Here is a 27677-nt window from a genome sequence, read left to right as displayed (position 1 = left end):
TAAAGTGAAGCGATCACATATTTGATCAATCAGAGGCAATGTTAGATCGGCAGGTAGTGCTCAGGGGGTTAATTTGTAACATAAAGAACTTATATAAATACTAGACAGGTATGATGAACTCAATTTTATAAATTTTTCATACACATTTTTCTAAAAAGGTTAAATTTTTACTTTTTTTAAAACAATTTTTAACATTTTTTTTCCATTTCTTAACCAATTTCGATGTGACAACTTTGTGCATAGCCAAGGTTAAGTAATGCCTCCTTGTTATGCTCTAAATAACTAAATAAATAGCATTTATATAAACCAATTACTTGGCATGACAAATTGTCTTTCCTTGCAATAATTAGTGTCCATCATCTCAACCAAATCGCCTCCCTCAGGACATCTAGCTCTGTCATCCATGCAGCGCACTTTGACACCCTTCAAACCTAGCCAAATCGTTAAAACCAAATGGAATATTTTATGCTGCAACACCTTATATAGGCCATCGCAATCCAGTTACAGGCAACAATGTCTTTGATACACTACTAGGCAAGACAGAAATCAGAATTCATCTTCGTCATGATCACCATCATCATAATTGTGACATAGCATCATCATCACTGTCATAATCTTCATCATCATCATGATATATTATCATCATCAGCCATCATCATCATCCGAGGATCATCATCATCTAGAATCATCATCCTCATTTTCCTGCTATTTCTTTGGTCAAAATATCGGACATGAAGTCATGGGACTTTAATCAATACATTGTTTCTACCAATCATTAAGACTCCTTTGTAACATGGACATTTTAATAGACATGCATGTAAATATCATCTAATGACCAGGTTAATAATACTCCAAAGATAGATTTTTCACACTTTTATAGCGACCTATATTCCTCCAACACAAAGAGAACCAGTCCGACCAGCTAACATGCAAATAAAAAGTTAGCTTTTATCAGACAGTCATTTGATGCGATTACACTACATATCAAATAAATAGACATACAGACTTATTGATTTGCATGCATACCTTGATATCTCTCCAATCAAACATTCATATCCATTTAGCAAGATATATTTAAACAAATTATTAAGATAGACTAAAGGGGATGAATTTTATGTTCATCGATTCTGATGAGGGAAGCTTAAAGTAATCATAATTTTTCAAATAAAAACATGGAACAAATCAATTAGGTATAAATGCATATTTGCACATTCGGAAATACTGCTAAATAGTGACAAATAAGGCCCTAACTTACTAAAATGAAAAGTATAGCAACCTGACCTCCAGGGTCTATATTTTAGATGCAATACCAGTTTATCATTTCTTTTCGCTTCCAAATAGATTGCACCATATTTTGCTGCCTTTGTGTGTAAGAGCGCCTAGACAGAACTGACAGGTCGACTCTTGTGTCACATGACATGTCCAAGCTGTGTATGTCACTTTGGAAGCTTTACATTGGATATCCTAATTAAGACATAATTAATGATGCTTAAACGATGACACATTTATGATTGAAGATGAGTGACCATGATAATAAGCTTATTCAGACTGCTAGTATTACCAATCAGTATAATATACTACACCATTAAATTATTATTGTACATACAATAAATGCCCTTACACCCTTATAAATTTGATTTCCTCTGACCCAATAAAGTTAAGGATCACCACATACTCATCAAGGCACTATGTCTGCCAACTAACAAGCATTTTTACAACTTCATAACTAGGTCATGGGTTCAATAGTTCAACAGGTAGATCAGGGTACTGCTGAAGCTAATGATGTCAAATGATATGGTTATTATCTATTTGTACCTAAGGTAGAGACTGGGAAGCCATATTCCCAGAATTTGTTACCATTTGGAGGAAAATGATTTTTCCTGTCAAATAAAAAAATATATGCAAGAAATGGTGGAATATTTCTTAACTTTTGGAGGGGTTGAATTTTTATCTATTTTTCTGAGAAATAAATATATTTTTTTCCATTCATGAATCAATTCTTGGATATAGATCTTTCCAAAAAGTTTCCTTTCGAAAGCAGAGAATTTTGGATAAAATATTTGCTGTGGAATGCACTTGTTAATTATTTCATCACACTCAATCCAAAAAGTACAATTTATGCAAGTACACATACCAATTCCTACAAGAAGTGGTCAACAGGGAACCACAGGTGATTGAACCCTATGGGTTTGCATTTGGGAGTTTGGTCCATCGCATGCTTAGTCACGCAAATATTGATCAGGCAAATCCAATCTATTTTTATTTGTAATCAATAAACTAAACTGGTTTAATAATGATCATTATTGATGGATGTTAAAAGTTTAATGGATATTTTCTTTAATCTCATTTGCAATAAAATCATCTTTGGATGCTTTTGGTTTCTTGTGACTGGTGGGAGATGCGATGAGCACATTAGATCATCTTTGGGGTAAGTGCCCGCTAACACTAGGATCTACAACATGCTCATCTATCAGGGCACAATTCTTTAACCCCAATACAATTGGTACATTCATTGGCTGACCTTTGACAATTTGGGTACACGAACTCATACTCTGCAACTTGAAGTAAAATTGTGTACTATGATTGTTTGATTGAGGTTATTAAACTATGCCACTGGGATGAGGCCATTATGGTTCATAGGGTAAGTAAACAGGAGGAAAGATGATTACATGTACAGATAGGAACCGAAAGTTAATGGTCCAATAGCAACTTCACATTTTTTTTCTGTGGATGATGCAATTCAAGATACCTAATAAAGAGGAAGCCCCGCCAGAGCACTTCTTCTGGGCTGGGGTGAACTAAACCTGCCTGGTTATCAAATTAAGGTTATCTCTGAATTTGACAGGTGCTGATTGTTGCAACAACATTAAAACATCAATTAGCACTAGTCAAATTCAGAGATAACATTATCACTGATTAATTTGATAACCAGGCAGGTTTGGTTCACCCCCAGAAAAACTGCTCTTGCAGAACATACTCTTTCAACAAAGATCACACAAACATAGTGACATGTCTTACACAAAATCTTGACCTATATTCTCAGGGCAAGCTTATAGCAGCTTTAAATAAACAATTTTTGTTTTTCAAAACTGAAAAAAATTCAGTTTCAAAACAAAACCATTTTGATCTGTCACCATTTGCAGGCCTATCCCATCATTCCTCACATTTATCTTGAGTTTGACCAGAGAAATGTTTCAAATTGTGAGTTTAACCAGAGAATTCTTACAAAATCTCTCATCATTGAGCTAAAATAACTGTCCCTTATTTGACTTGTGTGATCTGTTAAAGACATGTACTCTGGTTAGCTAAGTAAAGGTACAAGGTGTCGACAACAAATTGATCAGTTTCCTTTTCCTAAACTTAACGCTTCATCCACGCCTAGATGTCCACTACACACAGTTAGCCAAACCTTTAACTTTTCCCTACTTCCATCTCAAGAACCACTGCACCAATCCTTGGTATTTGTGTACATGTTTGAATCCATTTGTTATAATGATTTCAAAAATAGCAACCAAACTGGCCAAATCTGACATTTTGAATAAAATTTACGGAAAAAAAATTGCCTGGACCTGTTGAGTATCATCTATATCAGTCACAAAGTGTTAAAAATAAAATGAACACAGGCCATCAGCATTCATCAACACTCCTAGGTGATAATTAGATCTGATAAACCTCCAGTTTTGATGATATATATCTGTTTTCTTTCTCCGAGTCCATGACTCAGATAAGATTCCTGTACGCGTGGTATTCACCTAACTGGTGACTCCCAATATGAGGGTATTTTTAAACCGAAATTGCTTCAAAACAGAGCGAGCTGACTGGAAAGGATGTTTTTGGTTATGTGGCAAGAAGGTATTAACCCCCTGAGTACTACCTGCCAATCTAACATTGCCTCTGATTGGTCAATTACGTGATATCTTCACTTTAATCACCAATCAGAATGGAGCTTTGCAAATAATTCACCCCAATTGTTTTGTGTGGTGAAATTATACTAACAATGTTGCTGATTGGCCAATTGATAATGAAAACTTTGTTTTGGCCAATCAGCAGGTAGTTCTCATGGGGTTAAAAGGAAAAACTTTTTACAGATTGTCAAATTGATTTTATTTATGATACCATTCTATACTTCTGCTTCATTTTATGAGTTGCTAATACAGGATTAATATTGGTGCTACAGACTAAACATCCTGCATGATATTTTGTATCATAATCATTGTAAAGGTCATAACTATTTTCGACAATATAAAAACGTTCATGACTGCTTTAAAAATCAACCGAAATGGGCAATCGTACTATCAGTTTTGGACTGAATCGAGATCCGTTATTTGTGAAGAGACTATGAATATAGGCCTACAACCATGACAACATTAGGCTATGGTTTGTTTGTAAAATCATGGAACACCACCACAGTCTTAATCCTAATACTAACTCTAATCTCATAACTAAAATACTTTAATCCTCCACTTAATCCATCTAATAATCCTAATTTGATCCTAATTCCGGACCCTAATCCTTCAGATTGGTAGTGACAGCCCGTATGCCAGAATCAGCTTGCCAGAACATGAAGGTAGTAGACTACATGGCCAGAATATCATTCCATTCTTCACTATACTTAAAGTGTTTACATCACTATCTAACAGACAATTCCTCTTGGAACATCATACTCTCAAAACAAAAAAGAAGTTTTTCTCACAAAACACATTTTATGCAAAATATCATTTTTTCTATATTTTCATCATGACTCCTACATCTTATTTCCTCAAACAATATTTCCCCATTTCCACCTGCCATTACATTGCATGTTCACTTATTTCTACCCTGTGAGTCTTTAATATTAAACTAGGCCTGAACTTCACCGTTGACTCCGTACCTAGATTGACTTTGTACGTGGACCTATTTCATTTATACTTGTTGGTGCCTAATCCCTCCCTCCGTATCCCCCAGAGAATTGTCTCCAATGTTGTGGTGACTAGACATTATTTCTGACGTTGTTGAGGACCTAAAATAGGCAAAATGTTAAAAGCTCTATGTTTAAAGAGTCGTGTATACTAGTAGTTCTAAACATAATAGCCTATTGTATAGCCTACATGTCCACGTTCATCTTATGATAGCTAAAATAGTCAAATGAGTGCAAATGTCTATAGTACATTGTAACATTAGTTCAGTGGTTCTTGAGAACGACCTTGCTAATTTGTGAATAGTCTCGGAATTTCACAATGTTCATTGAAAACATGAGCATTTATAACATTTTATCATTTTGCCTCTAATTTTGGCCCATAGATTTAAAATAGCAATCTTTTCTGATCAATGACCTCACCGTCTTGATCTAATATAAACCTACCTTTCTAGTTTGACTTTTAAATTAAAAATAGTTTCTTAATTAATCAACAAGTAGCTAGTTGAATTCATGGGGTGAAATTTCAGCCAGCGGAAGCCTAACATCCTAAAATGTTCTGAAATCATATTTTTAATCAGGCGTTTGGGAATCTCATATCTCTATCACTCATTACAACGTTTCCTTTCCTCCATATACAAAGTTCTGTACACTTGTCCGCCACAAGTTCACCTTAGCTCACTCCCTTACTTTAGGAAAATAAAATGAAATATGTCAAATTTAATCTTGGCGAAAATCGCAATTTTGTAATGTATGATGTTTTGATAGACAAACAGAGTGGGAATTGCATTGCTTATTGGAGTGTTTATCATGTTTATAGGGGATGTAAGGTATTATTTGCTGCAGGGACTTGTTCCTCAGAGGTTTAGCTCTACTGGGTATAGTTGGGATTGGCTATGTCAGTGGCCAAGCAAGACCATTCCAAAGGGAGCAAAGGGGCCTTAAGGTTTACAGGGGGGCTGTAGTAGTTATTTTGATATTTTTGGCTGTTTGTCAACTAGAATAGTTGTAACTATAAGGCTGACATCCTCTAATATACCACTGTCAAGTTGTGATAAAAATAGATGGGTGGCTTAAAATGCCTGCTGCCATTAAACTTAAAGAGCATATCAAAATGAAATGTTAAAGAACTAGAACTCTAACATTAAATTCATTGCAGAAGGTACAAGAAAACTCTACGAGAATAATAAAATTGTAATTTTTTGTAGATTACTCTTAAATAGTAAAGAAAGCAAAAGCAATCAACATTTTGATTTTGGAGAAAATGATGTCTCCCAAATTTGGTATTGTGAATAACATGTACCTGTATACATGGTATATGACAAATGCACAGTAACTACATGTCCATATTATCCTCAACTCATGTCTTTTAGAATTTGCTCACAGTGTGCTGCAAACATTTTGTGTCAACGTCCTCTTTTCAGCAAAAAGGATCTTGAGAACACCCTGCATTTCCATTTTGACCTCTGACCCTTGTGTAAAACTTTTCAATTCCCATAGCAACCAGACATATGTTATGGAGAATGAGCACCAACATTTGGTAGGCTATTTGATGCAGAAAATAAAAATATGGACCGGCTGGTGGAAACAGACTTTTTGCATAAAAATCGGGCAAAAAAAAATAATGGGTAGCATCTGTGAGATCGGTCAGTAACAGGTGGTATTAGACTTCACATTAAATGGAGTATGAAAAATGTAATATGTAGACTGAAAACGTGTTGGCACTAAATAATAAAAAAGTAAGCTTTATACAAGCATGGTGCAGGAAGCTTACACATTGGGTTTAACCCTTTCAGAAACATTCAAACATCGACAAGAGGATAACTGCTGCCGACAACAATCCAAAACATGTTCCCCAGTGAATTACCCACCTACGGTCTACAACTCAACATCAACACAAAGTGGGTGATATCGGCTATACCCCTTCCTTTTCAACTTCTCACCCTTGCATTCAGAGCGCCACGGGTCTATTTGTGTATATCATCATGGTTTAGGGCCAAACCCTTTAAAATACCATGCATGCAATTCATGTAACCATATATCCTTAATACAGCTATTAGAGTCCAAGAGATGAGCTTTATGATGTTTTTCCATTTTCAGAGACTACTTAAGATAGTAAGCTAAAACTGGATGGAAAAAATTGGAAACTAAGAAATATCCCCCTTTGAAATTTAGAGGTCAATGTGAACCCTGACCCCTCCCCCATAACTCCTGTCCCTACCTCATCTGCTGAAATCTGTGGAAGCCATCCTCTTATTGTAAACTTTATATTCAAATAATATTGCAAATATGTAAGACCTAGAACAACATTTCTCAAACAATGACATAAAATTGGCAGAAACTCGCTCTTGATCCATCCAAACTTGGCTGCACCCATCAGCTTTCTTCCTATCAAAGGAAAACATCACCAAAATAAATAGCAATCGTCTTATTTTTGCAATTTACTGATGACAGAAATCTGGATCATTTAAACATCTTGGGAAAAAGTATATTTTATTTCAAAATATACTTGCTACATGTATTATCCCTAAAGATTTCTAGGCCTAAAATGGCACAGAGGATGGACCCAAGTGAGTTACATTTAAGTCTTGTCTTATTCCACTGAGGATATGCCATACTTGAAGAGCCAAAGTTGTCAAAGTTTATCATAGTAACCAAATGCCTTTGGAGTCAACTGAAACCAAGTTGATTTCAAAACAGAATTACATGTAGTCTGATCAGAATGAACCTATTATTGCTTCCCTGTATTATTAAGCCATATACTTGCCATAACCACTCGGGTATAAGCCCACCCCCTATATGGGCAATTTCACTTTAAAAATGGGGGTGGGCGTATAGCCGAAGATGGGCTTATACTGTGTTGTTACGATAATATACAGTACCTTTGAAAGTCAAAACTGGTCTTCCTGGTTGGACTAACACATAGCGACTACATCGTAAGTAGCAGGTTTTTAATGGTAAATCACAAAGTAGGCCTTTCACCTTCTTCTGCAAATATGTTATCATCTTCTCAATCGTTCAAAACCTTGGAAATCATGGATTTCTTCTAAAGGATTTCGTTCCAGTAGACAATTGTCACAGGGTTAAGAAGTAGGCCTTTTTGTCGTTGAGTGAAGGGAATTGAAGTCAAAATGGCTGCCTTTTGACAAGATGCCATTTTAGAAGGGGGTTATGGCTCTTGCACACCATGGCTATTCACCTTTTTGGTAAATAGCATAAGCCTTTGCGTCCCCCACCCATTTCGTCACACCAATGCTCACTTTACTTGAAATGTGCAGTAATGATGTTCGCTTATGATTGTGCACATTACATATGACGCCAGGTAACCACATTAGGGGTCCAGACCGAAGGCTCATAGGATTTACTGAAAAGGGGTAATTCTGGTACACATTGCTACCCCCCCTCCTTTTTTCCAGGATCCTCTACTCTGTCCTCTACCACTCTCAAAATCCCTATTTATGTACTACCTTAAATTCCAATAGGGCCTCTATGGCCCACATTTCCCTGTTTCTATTGAGAATCATATTTTCCTGCTCATGTGTATTAGGTAAATATATTTTGTATTGCTGGCAGCCATAACATCAAGTAATACATTAAATTTTTTCTCCTGTCTTTGAAAAATGAAAAAAAAAGTTTCACATCTGCAGAAGTAGGTGCCCTCATAACCCATCCAATCACGCCCACTCCCTGTATTCCATGGATAGTAAGATTCCTTCTGGGCTTTTCAAAAGATCAAGACAGACCAGCCTATTTAATATCTCCATCACTATCATATTCTGATACCAGGCTCACTGCACATTATTATAGGGCTCATTGCACTTCTTGAAAAGGTAAAAATAATATAATAAATACATTTTGTAGGCTTACCTGTATAATAGATGACACGGGTCTTTGGTGCTCGACACATATTTTCATCCACACTTGGACTGATCCTGTTATGTCTCATGTTCCCCATACCCGTTACTATGGTAATATGTATAGTTACCATGGCAACAAGGAGCATAAATTCTCGTAAAACTTCCATTGTTTCTAGTTTATTATCTCTCCTGCTTATTCCTTTAGTTCTTAACCACCCTGTTTAAGGGTTTGATCCACTGGTTCCTGTACAGGTCTACTATCCGGCTGTCCTGACCGTCCACTTCAATTGTCCAGTCTGATGTCCGGTTTGGCTACTTGATAATCCCTTTCTTCTTTATGTACATATTCAACCTGTACAAAGAAATAATTAAATTAAATCAATTAAGTAAATTTTTCATATCAATTGTATAGTGAATGATGTCACTGACAATATGAATGTGAGAAGAAACCCCATGGATGAAAGGGTGCACACCACTAAATAAACTCCCATTAAAATATGAAGGGATATATCTTAATAGGCAGCCCGCGGGCCAGAACTGGCCTGCCGACCAATTGCGTTTGAGCATCTCCAAAATGTACAGTTAACATAGCAAACCGAGGTGTATTTGGCCCTCAAATGCAAATCTTCGAAATAATTTTGGCCCATAAGCAAATATGATTGGGCACCCCCTGTTCTAGCTTTTTCATTCTTTGGGGATCTATTTCTTATAACAATTTTAGCCCAGATCAGTACTCCCACTTTTTCCGAGCAAACAAAAAAATACACATACATCCCCCAAACACATTCACCTCTCCCATGCCACAATACACATGACAAGCACATTCCTGTCTTGTCATCGCATTTCCACCTTTAATGAGCCTGAACTTTTTTTCTCCTAATAATTTCACACTTTCTGTCACAATTTTCTTCAAATTCATCACTTTCGACACCTCTAATCGATTAAGGGAATCAATCAATTCCAAGTCAACCATCGTAGATTTTTCGCTCTAAAAATCCACCTGGGATATTTCGCAGGAAGACTGAGTCAACACAGCAAAGGGGTGTATTTGCCTGCCTTAAGTGCAACAGCTATAGGCTCCGCTACGGATTGCTATCATGGGATACAGTGCCTCAGACATACTTATAAGAGGGGTTTATACAGCTGTAGCGGAGACTTATTGGCCTCAATGGACAGCCATTTTTGAAGCTGGCCTGTCACTATTTCAGGAAATTCTTCTACACATGTCTCGTTAGTTTAATGTTGAAAATTGAGACAATAATAAGCTTAAAATCTGATCTATGAAATGAAAAATAGACGTTTAGTTGGCGAGGGAATAAGTCATCATAGGACGTGTGACGTGTGAGGTCCTTAGAGTTTGCAACACTGACACTCAGTGCTCTTGCCTTGTCTGAGTTCAGCCTAAGGTTTGCTTTTATGAAATTTTATAAAGTAAACCTTCTCTTTTCCCCTTAGGACCATCTTTTTGCATGCTTCATGTTTTTGATTGGTTTTATTAATACAACAAACAACAAAACCGATTGTTTGAGTGTCCATCCAAGGGGTAGGTTTTTGTTGGGGGGTGACAAAGTCCAAACATTAAGATTGATGAGAATTCCAAAGTGAAGTGGCATCTAAGTGACTGTAGGGATGGCATCCCAATTCACAAAACATCTCAAAATTCAACATAATTATCAGAGGTGGCAGCAGAATTGCTGGTGAGTAATGGGGTGAGGAATGTGAGCATTTTTATTGGGGAAAAAACAGCAAAGTAGATTTTTAGTGGTTTTTCCGTCATGACAGCTGGGGGGGGGTAGCAAATGGGGGGGGGAATGCCTCCTTGATCCCCCACTGCACAGCCACAATTAGCAGTGGAGTGTCCATCACTGTCCAAGGCATCGCTTCGGAGGTTTCAGTGCCCCCTCCTGGAGCCAAATTCTGTACAGTGTATTTTGGACATACATTAGCCACACAGTCCCAAGGTAAGGCCCTGATAAGTTAAGGCATTTGCTGTGCCATTGTTGATCTTCGTGACATATCATATAGACCGCTCTATAAAACTTCTTGTCCATCTCTATCTCTCCATCTGCTCCTCTTGTTCTCTCCCTCCAATCACAACATCCTCAGCACAACAGTTCTTTTATTATTGAAACAATTCGTGCTAGGGCATTCTTTTACCCTCCATCCACCCATCCCAGACACTAGGATCCACAACATGCTCATCTATCAGGAGCACAGTTCTTCAACCCCCATACATTTGTACATTCATTGAATGACCTTTGAAAATTTGGGTACTAAAACTCATACTCTGCAACTTGAGGTCAAATTTTGCACTATGATTATGTAATTGAGGTTATTGGACTAAGCCATCAGGATGAGGTCATTGTGGTCCATAGTGAGAAGACTGGGCGGCCATTTTGTTTGTATAGACAGGTTGTTATGCTGCTATTTTCTTAGCCTCATTTTGTCTCTTTACCGAGCTACAAATTGGAGAGCGCAACACGACATAGGTGTGAAAGAAAAGTGATAGTGTTTACTAAGCATGACGATGAATGCCTGATGATGTTTGCAGTACATTCACAGGTAGGATAGTAAACTTACAGCTTTCCTTTTTTCTGTCACTGTAAATTTTTGCAATTGTGTTTAAGATCGTGCCCATTTTGGGAAATGAAGCTATTTTGTGTTAATGGAGGAGACTTAAAGACCAAGAATGAGTGCATTTATGCAGAGATAGATAAAATGTAACTAACCGTCACTGATATTTATTTTACCAAACTTGTAAGCTGTTAGCCTGCCATAAAGTTTAAAGCATTAGGTATGAAACCAAAGATTAGAGAAAGTACCGAAAGCGAAACTGAAAATTACAAGAAGTTGACAAGACACCAAGTTGGCATCGGGCGGCGACGAAACTTGCAGAAATCACTGTGCAAACACACACGCACCTGAAAAGCACTTAATGATCATCCATATCATTCAACTGGTAAAATACTATCTGCATGCGCGTGACTGCGCACATATGTCTACATACATCCATGTGTCTGTATGCATGCATGCATGCGCATGGTTATGTCCTGTGAGTCATGTTGCTCATTTTGGTCAGCTGGAATTTCACTATGTTCAGCAGACTGCTTTACCATGTGTGTCAACTATTAACACTAGGATCCACAACATGATCATCTAACAGGGCACAGTTCTTTAACCCCAATACATTTGTACATTCATTGAATGACCTTAGAAAATGTGGGTACAAAAACTCATACTCTGCAACATGAGGTCAAATTTTGCACTATGATTGTTTAGTTGAGGTTATTGAACTATGCCATTGGGATGAGGCTATTGTGGTCCATAGTGCAAGAAAGCAAGGGAAATCACTGCAACTAAATGTCCATCTGTTTTTAAGGTGGTACATTTTGGTTATCTTGTCATATTATTTCTTCACCCAATTTTAGACAATCGAACCCAGGCTACTTTTTGTACATTACAATGCATACAGCCCATAGTATGGCCCTTTTTAACAATATGTGATGCGATCAAGCAAAATCAGTCGGAACTCGGAAATATTAAATTTTCAGTTTCTTATATGATAGTAAAAAGAATTTGCAAAGCTGCATTTTGAAGAAAACCCCATTGAAATTGAACAACCAGTTCCAAAGATATGAGCACTTAAAGCGTTTCCAAAACAAGAGGAAACAAAAGGAAATATTTCCTTTGCTGGGCTATATCTCAAAATCAATACTTCCGAGTTCCAACTGATTTTGCTTGATCGCATCACATATGTGTACTGTACGGAATAAATTGTCATATCAACACATCCGTCAATTTGACGGGTCCGTCAATAGCCTCAGATTGAGCATGTTATGCCCAATTTGCAATAGTATGGTGAAAAGTAATAAACAAAATGTATTAATTGTCTAAAATAACCCCTACAAGTTCATTATGTACCATATTTCACTGCAAAATGAGTAGCAAACTCACACCATTACTGAATTTAATTAAAGAGATACAATGTGAAAGTTAATTGCAATATAAACTTGGCCAACAACACAAGTTTCGAGGCCATTTTCACAAAATAAAAAATAAATGTAGACATTTATATAGCGCTTTATGCCGTAAACAGCCTCTAAGCGCTTTACATTTATTCCGCCGTCATTAGAATATGTCGGAACCACGTTTGCAGCCTACAAGTGGCGCAGGGTCCATCAGTACAACGACTGTGACTACCCCTAACAGCTTCCCATTGCACCTGGGTGGGGTGAGGCAAGCGAGGCAAAGCGCCTTGCCCAAGGGCCCAACACGGTGGTGGGACGGGGAATCGAACCCACGCACGTCGAGCAAGCTCTCAGATTATGAGTCCAAGGCCGTAACCACTGAGCCACCGTGCCCTAAGGAAATCTTTCTACCAAAGTTTTTCAAATACACAACAAGATTACTCAAAGAATGTTTGCCTATTGATTGCCACCTTAACAAAGTGAATTGGGTGAGAAGTGAAGGGACTAAAGCAGGTCATGGGAAGACATGGTGAAGGTAGTCTGACACTGGGTTTATTAAAGTTGTCACATATCTTCAGATAATCAGTGTGATCTGGTATTATCAAAAGCAAAAATTGACAAGATCAATTGATTCACACACTTTTGCTCAGTGATCATGGTAATGAGAATGGACACCTTGTTCTCAACAACAGCGTTGAGCATTAAAAGCCTGGAAATCGGTGGCAGCGCCACAAGGTAGGGGGAATGAGGGAGCATGGGGAAATGACCCCAGTCAAAACTCTCGCCCCACAGTAAAAACCCAAGATTACAGAAACTTCCACTTTTTTGCAGCAATTTTGTACCAAATTTGTTGATTTTGCCCTCCCCCCACTGAAATTCATGTTGCCCCCCCCCCCCCCCATGCTCCCTTCTTAAAAAGCCTCATGCCGCCACTGATGAAAATAATGTTTCACAAAAATGTCCACTTTTACAGTATAGTTTGGCCCATATGTTGGACTAAATGCATGTAATGGATGCGCAGGATGAGATGATAGAAGGAATAGGCTGGCTGTGTAAGTGTCCTGATCAAAGTGCTTCCTGTCTCCATGTAACAGCCCTATCATGTCAACTTAATTAATGCATCAAAAATGTGAAGGGGGTTGAAACGTGACAAATTTTCCTAAAGTATGTCCTATGTATTATGCCTGATGTGTATGCAGAATACGCGATGAAAATCTGCTCACAAAAAAAGAAATGGTGAAAGATTATTTATGGGTAGGAATTTAAAATGAACCCCACGAAGTCCCTGAAATACTAATCGTCATACCTAATACAGGTTAATCCACTCATTTGCACGTAAAACTTACCATATTGACCAGGTAAATCTAACTGAAGGAATTAAAATGATACATGGGTTTTTCTCTCAAAATAACTTCGCATGGACTTAGGTGGCTTTTGTATTCATGTATTCAACTATAAGTTTGTTTCTGGCTATTTAGAGTCAGATGTGGGATATGCCAAATTAGCGAAAAACACGTTTGTTGATTGTAGAAATACCAAAAAAGTAAGCATAAATATTGTTTTATAACTTGTGTATAATATTACATCCCAAAAGGCTCAGGAAGTTTGTACCAATTAAGTTCTATAAACATGAAATTTATATGTGTGGTAAAAATTGCCAACATAATTTTATTTAGACCATTAATCAAAAACATTAAATATGGTCAGCGAAAATATGAAAACGGGATACCAAATTGAACACCTGTTAATGTATCATTTGAAATCATATCAGTTTACATGTTTCATACCAATTAAATAGCAATTTCAACAAAACATCCCAGTTAATGTCCATGGTTTAGTTCCTTTTAGGGATCAGACAATAGATCATACCACCCAAAACACCAGTGAACACTATAAAAAATGTAGCCAAATCAGCTTTTCAAAACCAAAATCTTATGAAATCATTACCATTGCTATCACATCTCATCCATAGTAACTGTAACTTTTTATTCCTATTCAATGCCAATTTCAACCTGTAAAAACCAACAAAACATCCACTTTTATATCACAAAACACAAAAGAGATTGCCTATATTCAAGGTCATAATAGTTGGTGTTGTTAAAAAAAGAATATTGCTACCTGCAACCACAGATCCTATAATCACATCTCATCAGGGCTTTATCCTTTGAAGTCTAGCGCTAAACTCATTTTTCCCTATGAACTTGAACTAATTATGATGAATCCAGGTTACAATTTAATACGGCAGACCTCATAATGATCCGACTGACATTGAAATGCGTCCGATTTGTCAACTACTTTTTTTTCTAAGCTTTTCTTCTTTCACCTTCGCTGAAATTTATGCATTATTTCTTCGTTGGATTGTAATTGAGTATCAATTTGTATTGATTGAACAATATTTTGGTATTTAACCAAGAATTGAATCTATTTTTGTCTGAATATAATTATGGAGATATATTACATGAGATAATTGAATTATTGTGATATAGTTATTATGGATATAAAGTGACAATTCAATTTCAGCTAGGATTATTTCAATATTTGCGATTGGATTGGTTTTATTATACTTCACTGCAAAGAGATATCTGCCAATGATATTGCCTGTATGCCTGTAAATCTGTATGACATTATGAGTCGGCATAGTTAAAGGGAAATTATACTTTCACATACAAATATATATGTTGTAAGCTTACTTTAAAGTAAGCATACTGTACATACAATCGTGAAGGCCTATGATACAATGATGAGATACTCTCAATGCAGGCAGTGTTTTCAGATTTCAAAAGTGGGAAGGAGGAAGGGTCTTGATTCTCTCAACTGATCAAAAATTTTACACTTGCAAAAATAGATAGCCCCATATCTGGGTGCATGTCCCCAACTGACTGACAAATGATTAGGGGGAGAATGGGGGGGGGGGGCAATGGCCCCTTGGCATACACCATTGATTGCAGGAAGACCATACACCTGTTATACATGTTATAGGGGGTAAAATAAGTAGAATAAGAAACTGATATGATGTGACCGGGGGAGGCAAAGGGGCCTGATGTGTCTGAACAGGAGATCTCTCTTCCTCTCACTGAACATCATTTGGATGTAACTAGGTATTAGAGCAGGGGTCTCAGTGACATAATTTCTTCTATCTGGACAAAGCGAGTCAAGAGGGTTGAAGTCAAGTAAATTCAAGCAGTATGCCTAATACTATCCTATACACTTTCCAGAAAAAGCTCTTCCTTTAAATTCTTAAATTCAACTCCCTTTTATCTTGCCCATATTGTAATCGCATCCTAACTCAACCGTACAGAATTGATCAATTCAATACAAGTGATTGTGTTAGCATATCATGCTACGTGTTGTAGTTGTTACACACGGTGCCAATGACCATGAAACTGTATAGCCTCACTGTAGATAATTTTAGAATTACCTTTTGCATGCCCCCAGAGAATGTAATTAACATGATTTTGACTTGTTTTGGGAATACTGACATGTTACAGAATTATAAAAGTCATCTAAAGATTGTCCGCAGTGATCGGTTTACTTTGTACGTCCATAAGCAATGATAAGCTTAGTAAATGTCTATCACGGGGGCAACAGGAAATATCACCTCGCCCTTCTGCCCACATCTGCATTCAACACGATTAGCGAACAGACACTTGAGAAACAACTGTGATGGCCTCGGACGACGTCATGACGAAGCCGTGCACAAGATGCCAAAACACAAGTGGATAGATCTAGTGATGTCATATCGTACACAGCGCTTTGGCGGTATGTTGTGACAAGTCAATGGAAATCTCTATAAGCCCACAATGACTGACTTGTTACAAAATAAGTAGTAAGCTTAAAGATAAGTAACATAGATATGCAACCTAGAATATTACAAGCAAATTTATCTAGAATATCAATTGGCTGTTCCAGTTGAAATACATACACCCCCTATGGAAGACATGACCTTAATGTTACACACAGAGGGTGTAGATTTCAAAATGGAGTCACTCATTCAGGTAACCCCATTTGAAGTTCACACTCCCTGTGTGGAAGATTTATAAGGTCATGTCTTACGGGATGTATGAATTTTAACTGGAAAAGCCTGAAGACAGTTGGTAATGAAATTTTTCAATCCCCCTTGTCTACGATAATTTAATACACGTTTTCTCTACGACGCCGCATTGATAAACGTCACAATCAACACATGAAATTTTAAGTCGCATGCAACTTGTTCGATGGTGAATTTGATATGTTTGTTCTGATGTTATTTATAACTGTGACAGTACTTGAGTATGGTAATTAATGCTCTGCGTGCTAGCCATGCGCTTCAACGGAAAAAGTTCAAGTTTTGAAATATTTTCTCAAAATATCAAGAGCTATCTTAAGAATTACTGAACCAATACTAGGCTTGTTTGTACTCATTTTAATGCATCTTTCATACTGATTCGAAATATGATCATGAAAATTTAAATTTCTGAAATTTTTGTATTTTTAAAAACAATTTGGAACATGTCGTCTGCAGTCGACATCCGCGTGAAGAGAATTAAAACACAAGTGTTGTAGTTGTTGTCGATAATGAAACAAACATGAAGTAGAAAATTATTGGCCACAATGGCGGATACGGTTTCACGTGCGACATCGCCGACATGCGAAAACCTACACATGCTACTGACAACACAACATGACCGTCTCCATGCTTGTGTGCTACTAAAGCCGGTCAACGCACTGACCACTTGTTTGGGGGACAAACCACCCGAGGGGACAAAATCTGAAATTGACTCGTGACCGAGATACTTACATAGAATTCTATTGATTTGTAATATCAAGACTAGTTGAGTGTGAGAATGTGTAATTGTAATCGGGCAGGGGTGCTCCAGGCAAGATAGGGAATGCCCTGATTAACATGGTGGGACAGGAACATAGTATGCACATGCGAAGGATATAACACGCCTGGATGGAATATGTATGACAGGGATTTCTCAGGTGTATCTGTGACATGTTTTACTACTCACACTGCTGCTAGTATATTGAACTCGATTTAAAGCAAAAATAAAACCTTCAATTTGACTATGGCTGATAAGTAGATAAATAGAGGTGAAAACAATTTGTGGGTTCAAAACAAAGAAGTGGCAAGTGCATAATAAATACAAAGCACTTACGACCTTATTGCGATCAAGCGTCAAATTTCCTTGCAAACTTCTTCCCCCTAGCTTCAGACACCATTAGTAGACTAAGCTTGGGCATTATTTAATAGCAGGGGCCTGTTAAAAGTGTAAGCTTATATTTCGTAAAAGTCAGGTGAAAAATACAACTTGGAAGACATCAAAGTCTGCCATATTGTCATGCCTGGAAAAAGTGTGGAACTTGGGAACCATGTTCCCAGGAAATTTTGCTATTTGGAGGGAAATTTTTGTCTCCTGAACAAAGAAATACATAACAAATAATGGGAACATTTTCAATACTGGAGGGAAATTGTGTAAACTTGGAGGGATGATGTTCCCGGGAAGTATTGCATTTTTTCCAGCCCTGCATATTGTATTCATTGGCATCAAATATGGTGTGGGCGTCAATTGGGGGCAGTGGTGATGTGCATATAAAAATGCCTTATGTTGATGACAATATGACCCCCCCCCCCCATCAGGTGTGAATTTGTATGGTTCATTTATATTATGAAAGTCCTTGGCCTCGGAGGGTTGTCCTTGGCCTACATGTTTATTCTAACCCAATTTGTCACCCAGTTTATACCTTTGACCCAGTTTTCTGAATATATTATTTTCTTTTCAGAATTATTAATACTTTTAATACTGATTATTTTTCCATAATTCTATGGGAAAAAAGCCATCTATTCACTTGAGATTTATACCAAATATGGAGACATAATCATCATTTTTCATTTTTTGGGAAAAATTGTAACACACATGTTGAACTTATGCAAACGTACAGCAGGTGAAAGCAACCCAATGCTCTTGATAATATACTGATTTATAACAAACCATATAATATATTAAATTTGTGATATTTGCCCTAAAATCAAACCATATGGGTATATATCAAGAATACGGTCAAAATGTGAATCTATAGCAAACTGACATCATGCATGTAAATTGTAATGTGATCCCTAAAATTTGTATTCCAGACTTGTTTTGGGAAAATTGTGCAATACATGAAAATTCAGCACTTAAAATCACCGGTCATGGAAAACTTCTTGCACTTGTTGATATGCATACATGCACCATGAACATGGGGAACCAAAAATGAACTGTTTTATGCAAAATTATGCAAATTTGCAGACTACACAATCAACCGCTGGAATGCGTCACCAAGAAGTGCACAGCAGTCATTTCTAGGGATGGAGAGGAGGTAAAATCCTGAAATTTATGAAAATCACCTTTAACATTTACAGAATTTTAGTGTCAAAAAGGCATAATTTTGTTTATTATTTTGTATTTGTTTTTGTTTTCTTGTTTAGTTTTTAACAAAAGACAAAAATCAAATTTAGAATGGGGAGCTTGACCTCTTATTGTCCCTCCCCTTGATAATTCTGGAACCGCCACTGCTTATGACAAAATTGGTTCATATTGGTTCAACATTAGTTCAAATTTCAAACTACAATTTTTTTCACCATGCAAGATTCCTCTGAATTCCTCAGTGTCCAGCTACCCTCCCACCTGAGGATATCCCAAGTCCTATCAAGGACTGACAAACACTCGAGAATCCATGCACACCTGATTATACACTTGAACTTGCTCACAAACTCTTCACAAAGGAAAGACCAATAATTGACAGTAACAAAAATGTTGGATTTGTATATTATTCATGAATTCAATTCCAATGTAATACATTTCTTGCCTCTTCAAATTTGCAAACATCAGGATGTGTTACCGCAAAGAAAAATATCCACATGATTATATTGTCATAATCATCACTGCAATCAGCATGAAATTTTACCCCCTCGAACAATTCAGAGCAGTAAGGGAAATTCCCTAAAGGGGAATTCACTATGGGTAAAGACAGGTACAGGTAACAGAGTACCTCAAATATTTGTAGATCTCTTCAAATTTGGACTCTTTCATGGCAGAGGTCTAGTGGAGCACAAGTACATAAGTGGGTTGTTTTCAATCGAGCTTGCACTTCAGAAGCGCTGCACCTGCATGTCTTCGAAGGTGACATTTATGTAAACTGTTCTTTAGCACTATTTAGTTAAGTCATGAGCTTTGATATCATGGTATTCTTGTCTTTTTCTTAAATATTAAGATGTAACAATATTTGCAGTACATTGTAATCACTTAAGCAAAAGGACAAGGTTGGCTTCATGGTGGTCACTGAAAATTCAAAGAAGACAATTTCCCCCACCATGCCCACAGATAATACAATTACAAAGAAAAACTAAATATTTGCATTGTGACCAACTTATCTGTGGCATCAGTCCATCACAGGCTCATTAGCTTTGATCTGGTCTCTGAGGCTAACTAGCCGACTATCTGATCTATGAGCCAGATCTTTCTGGTCCAATTCTTTTCATTTCACCTATTTTAGACAAGGATGTGTCCAACTTTAATCCTCTGAAGGATTTTGTTGGATCTGTTAGCTAGACGTTTGTTTTCTTTGTAACCTAAATGTCCACTTAATTCATTGCTGTGCTGCTTCAAAGCTACTAAGCGCATCTTTTTCAGCAGTTAACAATAAATTGCCAGGTCTCACATTTTAGTTTGTGTTAACAGGATTTTGTGTTATCAGGTCTTTATAATGTATAAAATAATTATATGCTTGATTTGAAAAGCATTTTGCGTTATCAGGAATTTCATGTTACTGAATATTTGGTTCAAAAAGTGAGTGTTGTTGACCAGTTTTAAAATATACCTTTGATTCCACTTTACATTGTGTTACTCAGATTGAAGAATATGCCTCGCATTCAAAATCACCAACTATATTAAAGTTTTCTCTTAACAGATATAACCATGACTTTTTAATCACCTACACCATTCCCCTAACATTTAATTTTAAGTAAATTTTACTCATTTTAGTTATAGGAACCTTATTAATATCTGTATAGATTGCAATTTCTCAAACCTTAATACACATGTACATGCAATTTTACAATGCTTCCTAAATTCTTGACTTTTCCCAGACAATATTATTTCTTCCATAACTGATTTCAACATATTCTTCACTCAATGCCCAAGGCAGTTTAGCTTATATGGAAAACCCTTGCTTCAAAAACCTCTCCAGTGATAAGTTAACGCTTTTCATACTTACGACATGCAAAAAATAGGGTTTAAAACTGGAATGGAAGAAACCAGAACACAATTTACATATATGCTAAATTTAGTGTACACCCTACATTCCTTCCCATCACAAAACACCCCCTCACCAACCACTCAAAACAGCCCCCCCCCTTTGCGGGTCAAATCAATCCTGCAATTTCACACAACCTTCCACATTGGTTAATGCTCTGCATGCTAGCCATGCACTTCAACGGAAAAAAGGTCAAGTTTTGAAATATTTTCTCAAAATATCAAGAGTTATCTTAAAAACTATACTGAACCAATACTAGGCTTGTTTGTACTCATTTTAATGCATTTTTCATGCTGATTCCAAAGATGGTCATAAAATTTACATTTCTGACATTTTTGAATTTTGAATTTTTTTTTTAACTTGTTGTCTGCAGTCGACACCCGCGTGAAGAGAGTTAATGCAAATCACCAGTGGCACTTGGCAATGTAAATTGCACAGGTTTTTTCTACACAGAGTAAGCTGTATACATACAATAGCTATCAGCAGTAGATAGTAATCAGACCCCTCAGGCCTAGACACAAACCTTCCAAGGGATTCACTCTATAGCATAATCATGATCAGGGAAAAAAGAGAGGAAAAGTTCACCATTTCACCCTTATTTTTCTCTTTAAAATGACTAGTGCTTTAAAGATCATTCAAGAAGTCTTTTTCCTTCTTCTTTCCTTTTAGAATTTGTAAAATGAGACCAAAATACTCGCTTTGGAACATGAATAGGATAGTTTGACATTTGTTCTTTGTTACTGACAAGTGTAGTATATATTCTGCTGTACTGTCAAGGGCTATATAATGATAGTGCTATCGTGAACTTCTTATTTTTTCGGTCGCAACACATGTCATTAGACTCATTTTGTTGCATTATCAGTACACAGAGCTTCTTACTAAAGACATTGATTCATATTTTGTATATTTGGGTATTGGTATTGGTCATGAGCTAGAGTCCATAAGAACTGTGAGTTCTAGCATTTGTAGCAATCTTTAATTAACCTTTTCGGTAAATCCCATAAGCCTTTGCGAGTACACCCGAGATGTCGTTATTTGACTTCAGTACAGGTCAGGCCGATGTGCACATCATTTAGCGAACATCGTTACTGCGCACTGCAAGTCGGCGTGATGCATATGACGCATCTCAGTTGTACTCGCAAAGGCTTATGGGATATACGGAAAAGGTCAATTGTTTTTGCACAAACTTTGCCTTTACAAAAATTTCTACTAATAAGCTTAGTATTAAAAGGGCATTTCGTGATCCACAGCCTCATCCCCCACTTTTCTCAAAAAAAGTTGAGATTTTTATATCACTGGAAACCTCTGGCTACATAATGTTTATGTACAAAATATTTCTTGCAGATTAATTCGTTTTAGCAAAGATATCGTGAAATTTGAATTTCGTTCTGGTGCACCAGAACGAAATTACAACGCAATGTCTATGGAGCAGTGAATACACATAATCATGCATAACTCGCGAACGCAAAATCGGAATCAACTGAAATTTTGTGAATAGGATTTTTTCGTGGATATCTAATGAAAAATGACATAAATAGAGGATGCTAGGATCACGAAATCCTCCTTTAATACTAATATTTATACATTCATGTGTATTTAAATGAATTTCTTAGAAAAGCAACTGGTACAAAATTAATCCTGTTTTAAAAGTAAAGAATTTTGACATATCATATTTCAATGGTTACCATATTAATTTGAAAATATTAGCCCAATTTGAAAATATTAGCCCAATTTGAAAATATTAGCCCAATTTGAAAATATTAGCCCAATTTGAAAATATTAGCCCAATTTCAAACATTTGAAAACTAGCATAGCTCTTAAGCTGGACCTATAATATGGTAATACCAAAATAAAGCGCTTATCATCACATCACGATCATCACAATTCCCAAAATCTTAATTATAACAGAGCCACTCTATAATGAATTCTGTCACCAGAAATGGAAACTTTCATTCTTTCATATCATGATTGCATACCAATTTATCCAGATAATTTGGACGATATTTTTCCCTGTTCACAAAAAGGTCATTCAATAGTGCAACTGTTTTCTTTCTCCAGATTCACAAATATTTCTAATTTACAATTTTTTCTAAATAATATTGCGATTATTTGCGCACGATAGTATAGAGCATATTCTGTTATATTACAAGTATACTGTAAAACTGTACTTATTTAAAATGCTCATAAATAATCATGCTCTATAAATTAACAATTTTACTTATTTCAGTTCCTAAACAAAGTTCTTCATTTGAGGGATTTCTACTTGTATTAACTGTTTCCTAATGTACTTTAAATTTAATGTATTTTAAGCGCACAAAATATATTCAAATAGCACAAAAATAGCAACCAAGCTTGTAATGCATAAATCCTCTCACCTAACCCACTTTTAAAAGATTGCACAATTTTCCTTGAAATTAGTACCATTTCACTGTTGTTCCTGAATAATTAAAAATATCCATGTACTTTTTCACTTCATTTCTGTTCAATATATTACCAAAAACTGATAATTATCCATCGACTCATTCAAATTCACACATTTTACAATCACGACAGGTGATTGCTGAAACTGAATTAACTACTTGTATTATGTTCGTCTATCTCTCCATAAAAGCCTCACTGTATTTTTTAACAAAACTCTTAATTCTACATTTCATCAAGAGAATTTGTATTTAAAACTTGCAACTTCCTACTTTTTTTTTCCAAACTAATCTTCGGAAACTGTTGACAAGATTGCAAATTCTAACTAAATCCTAGCGACCCAATTTCTCATTGTGTAATCCCTACACACTATGACACAATTTAGAAATATTGAAAATTGTTATTGAAATATTTACATTTTGTGACCTAAATCATATTTTAAGCACATTGAACCCCCAGATTGGAGTTTTCATTGATCTTCAACTCATGCGTGACTTTTGTTCTAGGATATGAAAAAAAATAATGATGATATTCAACTTTTTTGAACGACTCCATATAAGCTTATATATTTTGACAAGTTTTGATTTGAATCAACTATTATGATATACCAGGTACTACCCTAGGCTTATCTCCGTGGACTAGCAATAACCCGCTGTATACGACACACACAACACACCAAAATGTTCATAAATTTTTTTTTAAATTTACATATTTTTCAATTTTGTAACTAAATTTGACATTAGCTCGACAACTGCATTAAAATGAATCCAAACAAGCCTTGTCTTGATTCAGCGGTTCTTGGAATAGCTATCGGTTTAGTGTGACGAATTGTACATCTATCTGAATTCTCCTGTGGAAGAACCAATAGGAGCATGTAATGTATAAAATGCTTGGATGCCTGTAGACATCATTTGTACAACATCAAATTATCCAGCTTGTATGTGCCTGGAACCATGAAAAACTGTACATACACGGAGGTATCTATACTGGATGCCTGAATCGGATCTATCTGGACTGAAAATCTTCAGCAATGGACTACATATTGGGCATAACCTCACCCATAATGATGCCCAAAATTTTTCTGTCAATCTTTAATTGAGGAAGAGCACTTTGAAATGGGTAAATGTAACGGACTAGGGAGGAGATTACATCATGGGGCAAGCAAGTGTAAATCAACATTTTGGAAATATGACTTTCTGATGTGGTCCTGGCTGCACTCCAATAAGGCCAAGAAAAAAAAATTGTTTGCTTGCCCTCAATTGAATTTTAACAATTGGGTCGGTCGGTCGGGATTTCTTTTTTTTTTTCTTTTTTTTTTTCTTTTTAAATTAGTAACAAACTCTACTGTTTGTAATTAATTAAGGCTCAAAATATGAAAAATCAGACATTTTTGGTGTCAAGATGAATCAACTAACATTACAAAACAACTAAAATGTTGAACAAAAACTCTAAAATACATTTTTTTTACATCTTTAGAATGCAAAAATTTGAAAAGAAAAAAAACACTTTTTTCTGATTTCCAAAATTAGGGTCGGTCGGTTGAGGGCAAGCAAACATCTTTTTTTTTTTTGGCCTAAGAAAAGTGCCACTGCTCTAATAGTGGACAAAAATGCACAAAATGTCATTTATTTGATCCATTTTAAGGATAGAAGGGATCAATTGGGTTCAATCACAGATCTTGGGTTCTAATCTGGGACCTGTGTCAGGGTGTGGGGTAGGGTATCACCGTTGTGTCCAGGATCTTTTCTGCAGGGGGGCTCAGAGGAGCTTTCAGAGATATGCGGGGGGGGGGGGCTTAATGGCTAAAATTGCCAAAAAACAACTGATTTTACATGATTTTTAACAAAGCTCTGGGGGCTTCAGGGTATAGCCAAATTCTTTCCTTTGCAATTTCGGGTACCCGGTTACCCGCCCGAAAAATGCGGCGGGTACCCGGGTACAAAATTACCCGAAAATGCCAGGCCTAGTGCAAATGTGTAGAGTGTATATTTACACCTTCTTCTTACCATATCAAATTGAATCTGCCCCAAGCATTCCCTACACAAATGCAATCTATATTGACCCACATTGATCTGCATTTACCGTCACCATGTAGCTACCTCCACTGTGTAATACACAGGAGTACCTCACTTGCTAGGGATTGGATTATTATCAAAATTTTACTAAACACTGTTCTCTGTAAGTTCCGCTGTATTAAATTTTCAAGAATGGGCAGCATCTACTAGAAAAACAGGATTATTGTTTCAGTTATAGAATATGTATGAATGACATACTTGTAAAATGTTCATATGGATGAACTAAAAATGAGATGCGTGCAAAATGTACAGGCTTTCTTCTTTCTATCCCATCATGCACTATTCCAGGGTATACTACTTTGCAATGTCATTCTTAGGAGCACAGGTTTGAAAATGTGTTAACTGCACAGCAGTAGATACAGTCTATACATGGATGCTATACATTAACCCCCCCCATTTACTTGTAGTAGATCTGCATAGACATTTTCTACATCCGCTGGGGTACTCAAGTTTTGTTTTGGTAGGATGTGCCGCTAAGAATTTGAAAGTGGACCCCATCCATACAAGAAATTTGGACCCATGCTATATACCTAATGTCAAAATTTCCAGCCAAATTGAATGCAAATTACTGAAAGTTTTTACACCTTTTCAAAAAAAAAGAGCAAATTTTGGCTAAAGTTAAGCAAAATTGGGCTATTTTTGAAAATGCAACCTATGTCTGCGACACATTCCTACCCCTTTACATTGCGGTCTTCATCTAGGGGTCACTTCCACCAGTAGTGTTGCGCTGTCTGTCACATTTACAAATGTATGGTCAAGGACACTGAAACGTACAGCAACAGCACTTCACAGAATAGTGCATTATGGGATACATAGGACAAGATCTATGTGTCAGTTTCAGAGACAAATCAACATCCATGGTCATATCATTCTCGCACAAAATCACCACAGAGTTATTTTCATCACAGACATCGTGTTATATAAAATTTAACGTACGACTTATCATTTCATTTGGTGCTTCAGTCTCTTCTGTCTAGCAGACGACGACACAGAGTGCAACAGAGTGTTATCCAATACCAATATTGCATACACTAGGATCTATAACATGCTCATCTATCAGGGCACAGTTCTTTAACCCCAATACATTTACACATTCAATGAACGACTTTTGAAAATTTGGGTACAAAAACTCATACTGTGCAACTTGAGGTCAAATTTTGCACTGATTGTGTAATTGAGGTTATTGAACTATGTCATTGGGATGAGGCCATTGTGGTCCACAGTGATAGGTATTATCAACGATCATAGAGCAGCAACAAACTACAGCTGCCCAAAGTAAAACGCAGTAACTACTTTGCTAATTATAAGAAGTTACTGCCTTTTGAGGAGAGTGAGAGCAATTGCTCTCTATTGCTCTCCTTCAATCTGATATAGGAGAGTGATTTATAGCGCTCCTTAGTTGACCATTTTCTCCTTACATTCTATTGTAAATGCCCCTAAACAGCTCTCATTGAAGGCTCCAGAAGAGCTATTTAATGCGCTCCTGCAAAAGACAGTCCCTGTTTACAAGAAGAGCCACCTGACTCAATAGTATTTCTCTTCCAAGTATAAAAAAGACTGTATCTGCGATGTTATTTCCTTGTAGGTACTGCATTTTTACTCTAACCACAGACTGATTTAAAAACACCTGTGGCCCACGTTAAAAGGTTCTATCTAATATAATATTTATATAACAGGTACTGTATTTTTACTTGGGGGAGAGCAGAGCTTTGACATACCACCACCATCCAATAATCACTTGCACAATTCCTAAACAATTCAAAATGGAGGAAATTAATAATGTCACTTTGAATGAGAGCGTGTTTACTCATTAAATGTGCGTAAACTTGTACAAACATCCATGCACACATACTTGGTTGCACCGTCACAGGTATGGATTATAGTCAAACAATTAACTTGTACACAGTATGTACGTATAATGGTGAAAATTACCGCATCAAAATTGGTGACATGATAATGGTCTTAAAACATGTACAAACAGTCCCACACCCACTGAGTGGTTTGCATTGATATCAATATCAATAATATTGCTGTTGCTTTATTACCAATATTGGAATGAATTCATTATGATCATCCAAAAACTGATGTACACACACATGTGCATGCATATGCCTTGTAATATCCTTCATGATCAAAATAATTTCACATTATTAATGCCAGAAATCTGTATTATTTGGCATATGATAATTAT

General features: G+C 36.5%; 1 protein-coding gene across 1 annotated transcript in view; it reads right to left on the bottom strand.

The window, feature by feature from the left end:
* The window catches only part of LOC140142990 (semaphorin-5B-like), a 404016-nt gene that overhangs the window by 281137 nt on the left and 95202 nt on the right, over nt 1-27677 (bottom strand). Inside the window, 1 exon segment of the mRNA XM_072165019.1 lies at nt 8762-9103. Coding sequence (XP_072021120.1) covers nt 8762-8918 — 157 coding nt within the window. The 5' untranslated portion in view covers nt 8919-9103.

The sequence above is a fragment of the Amphiura filiformis genome, chromosome 20 (genome assembly GCF_039555335.1).
Source record: "Amphiura filiformis chromosome 20, Afil_fr2py, whole genome shotgun sequence".
Classification (NCBI taxonomy): Eukaryota; Metazoa; Echinodermata; class Ophiuroidea; order Amphilepidida; family Amphiuridae; genus Amphiura; species Amphiura filiformis.
The sequence above is the reverse complement of the archived record's forward strand: the minus strand, read 5'-3'. Positions and strand labels throughout refer to the sequence as shown.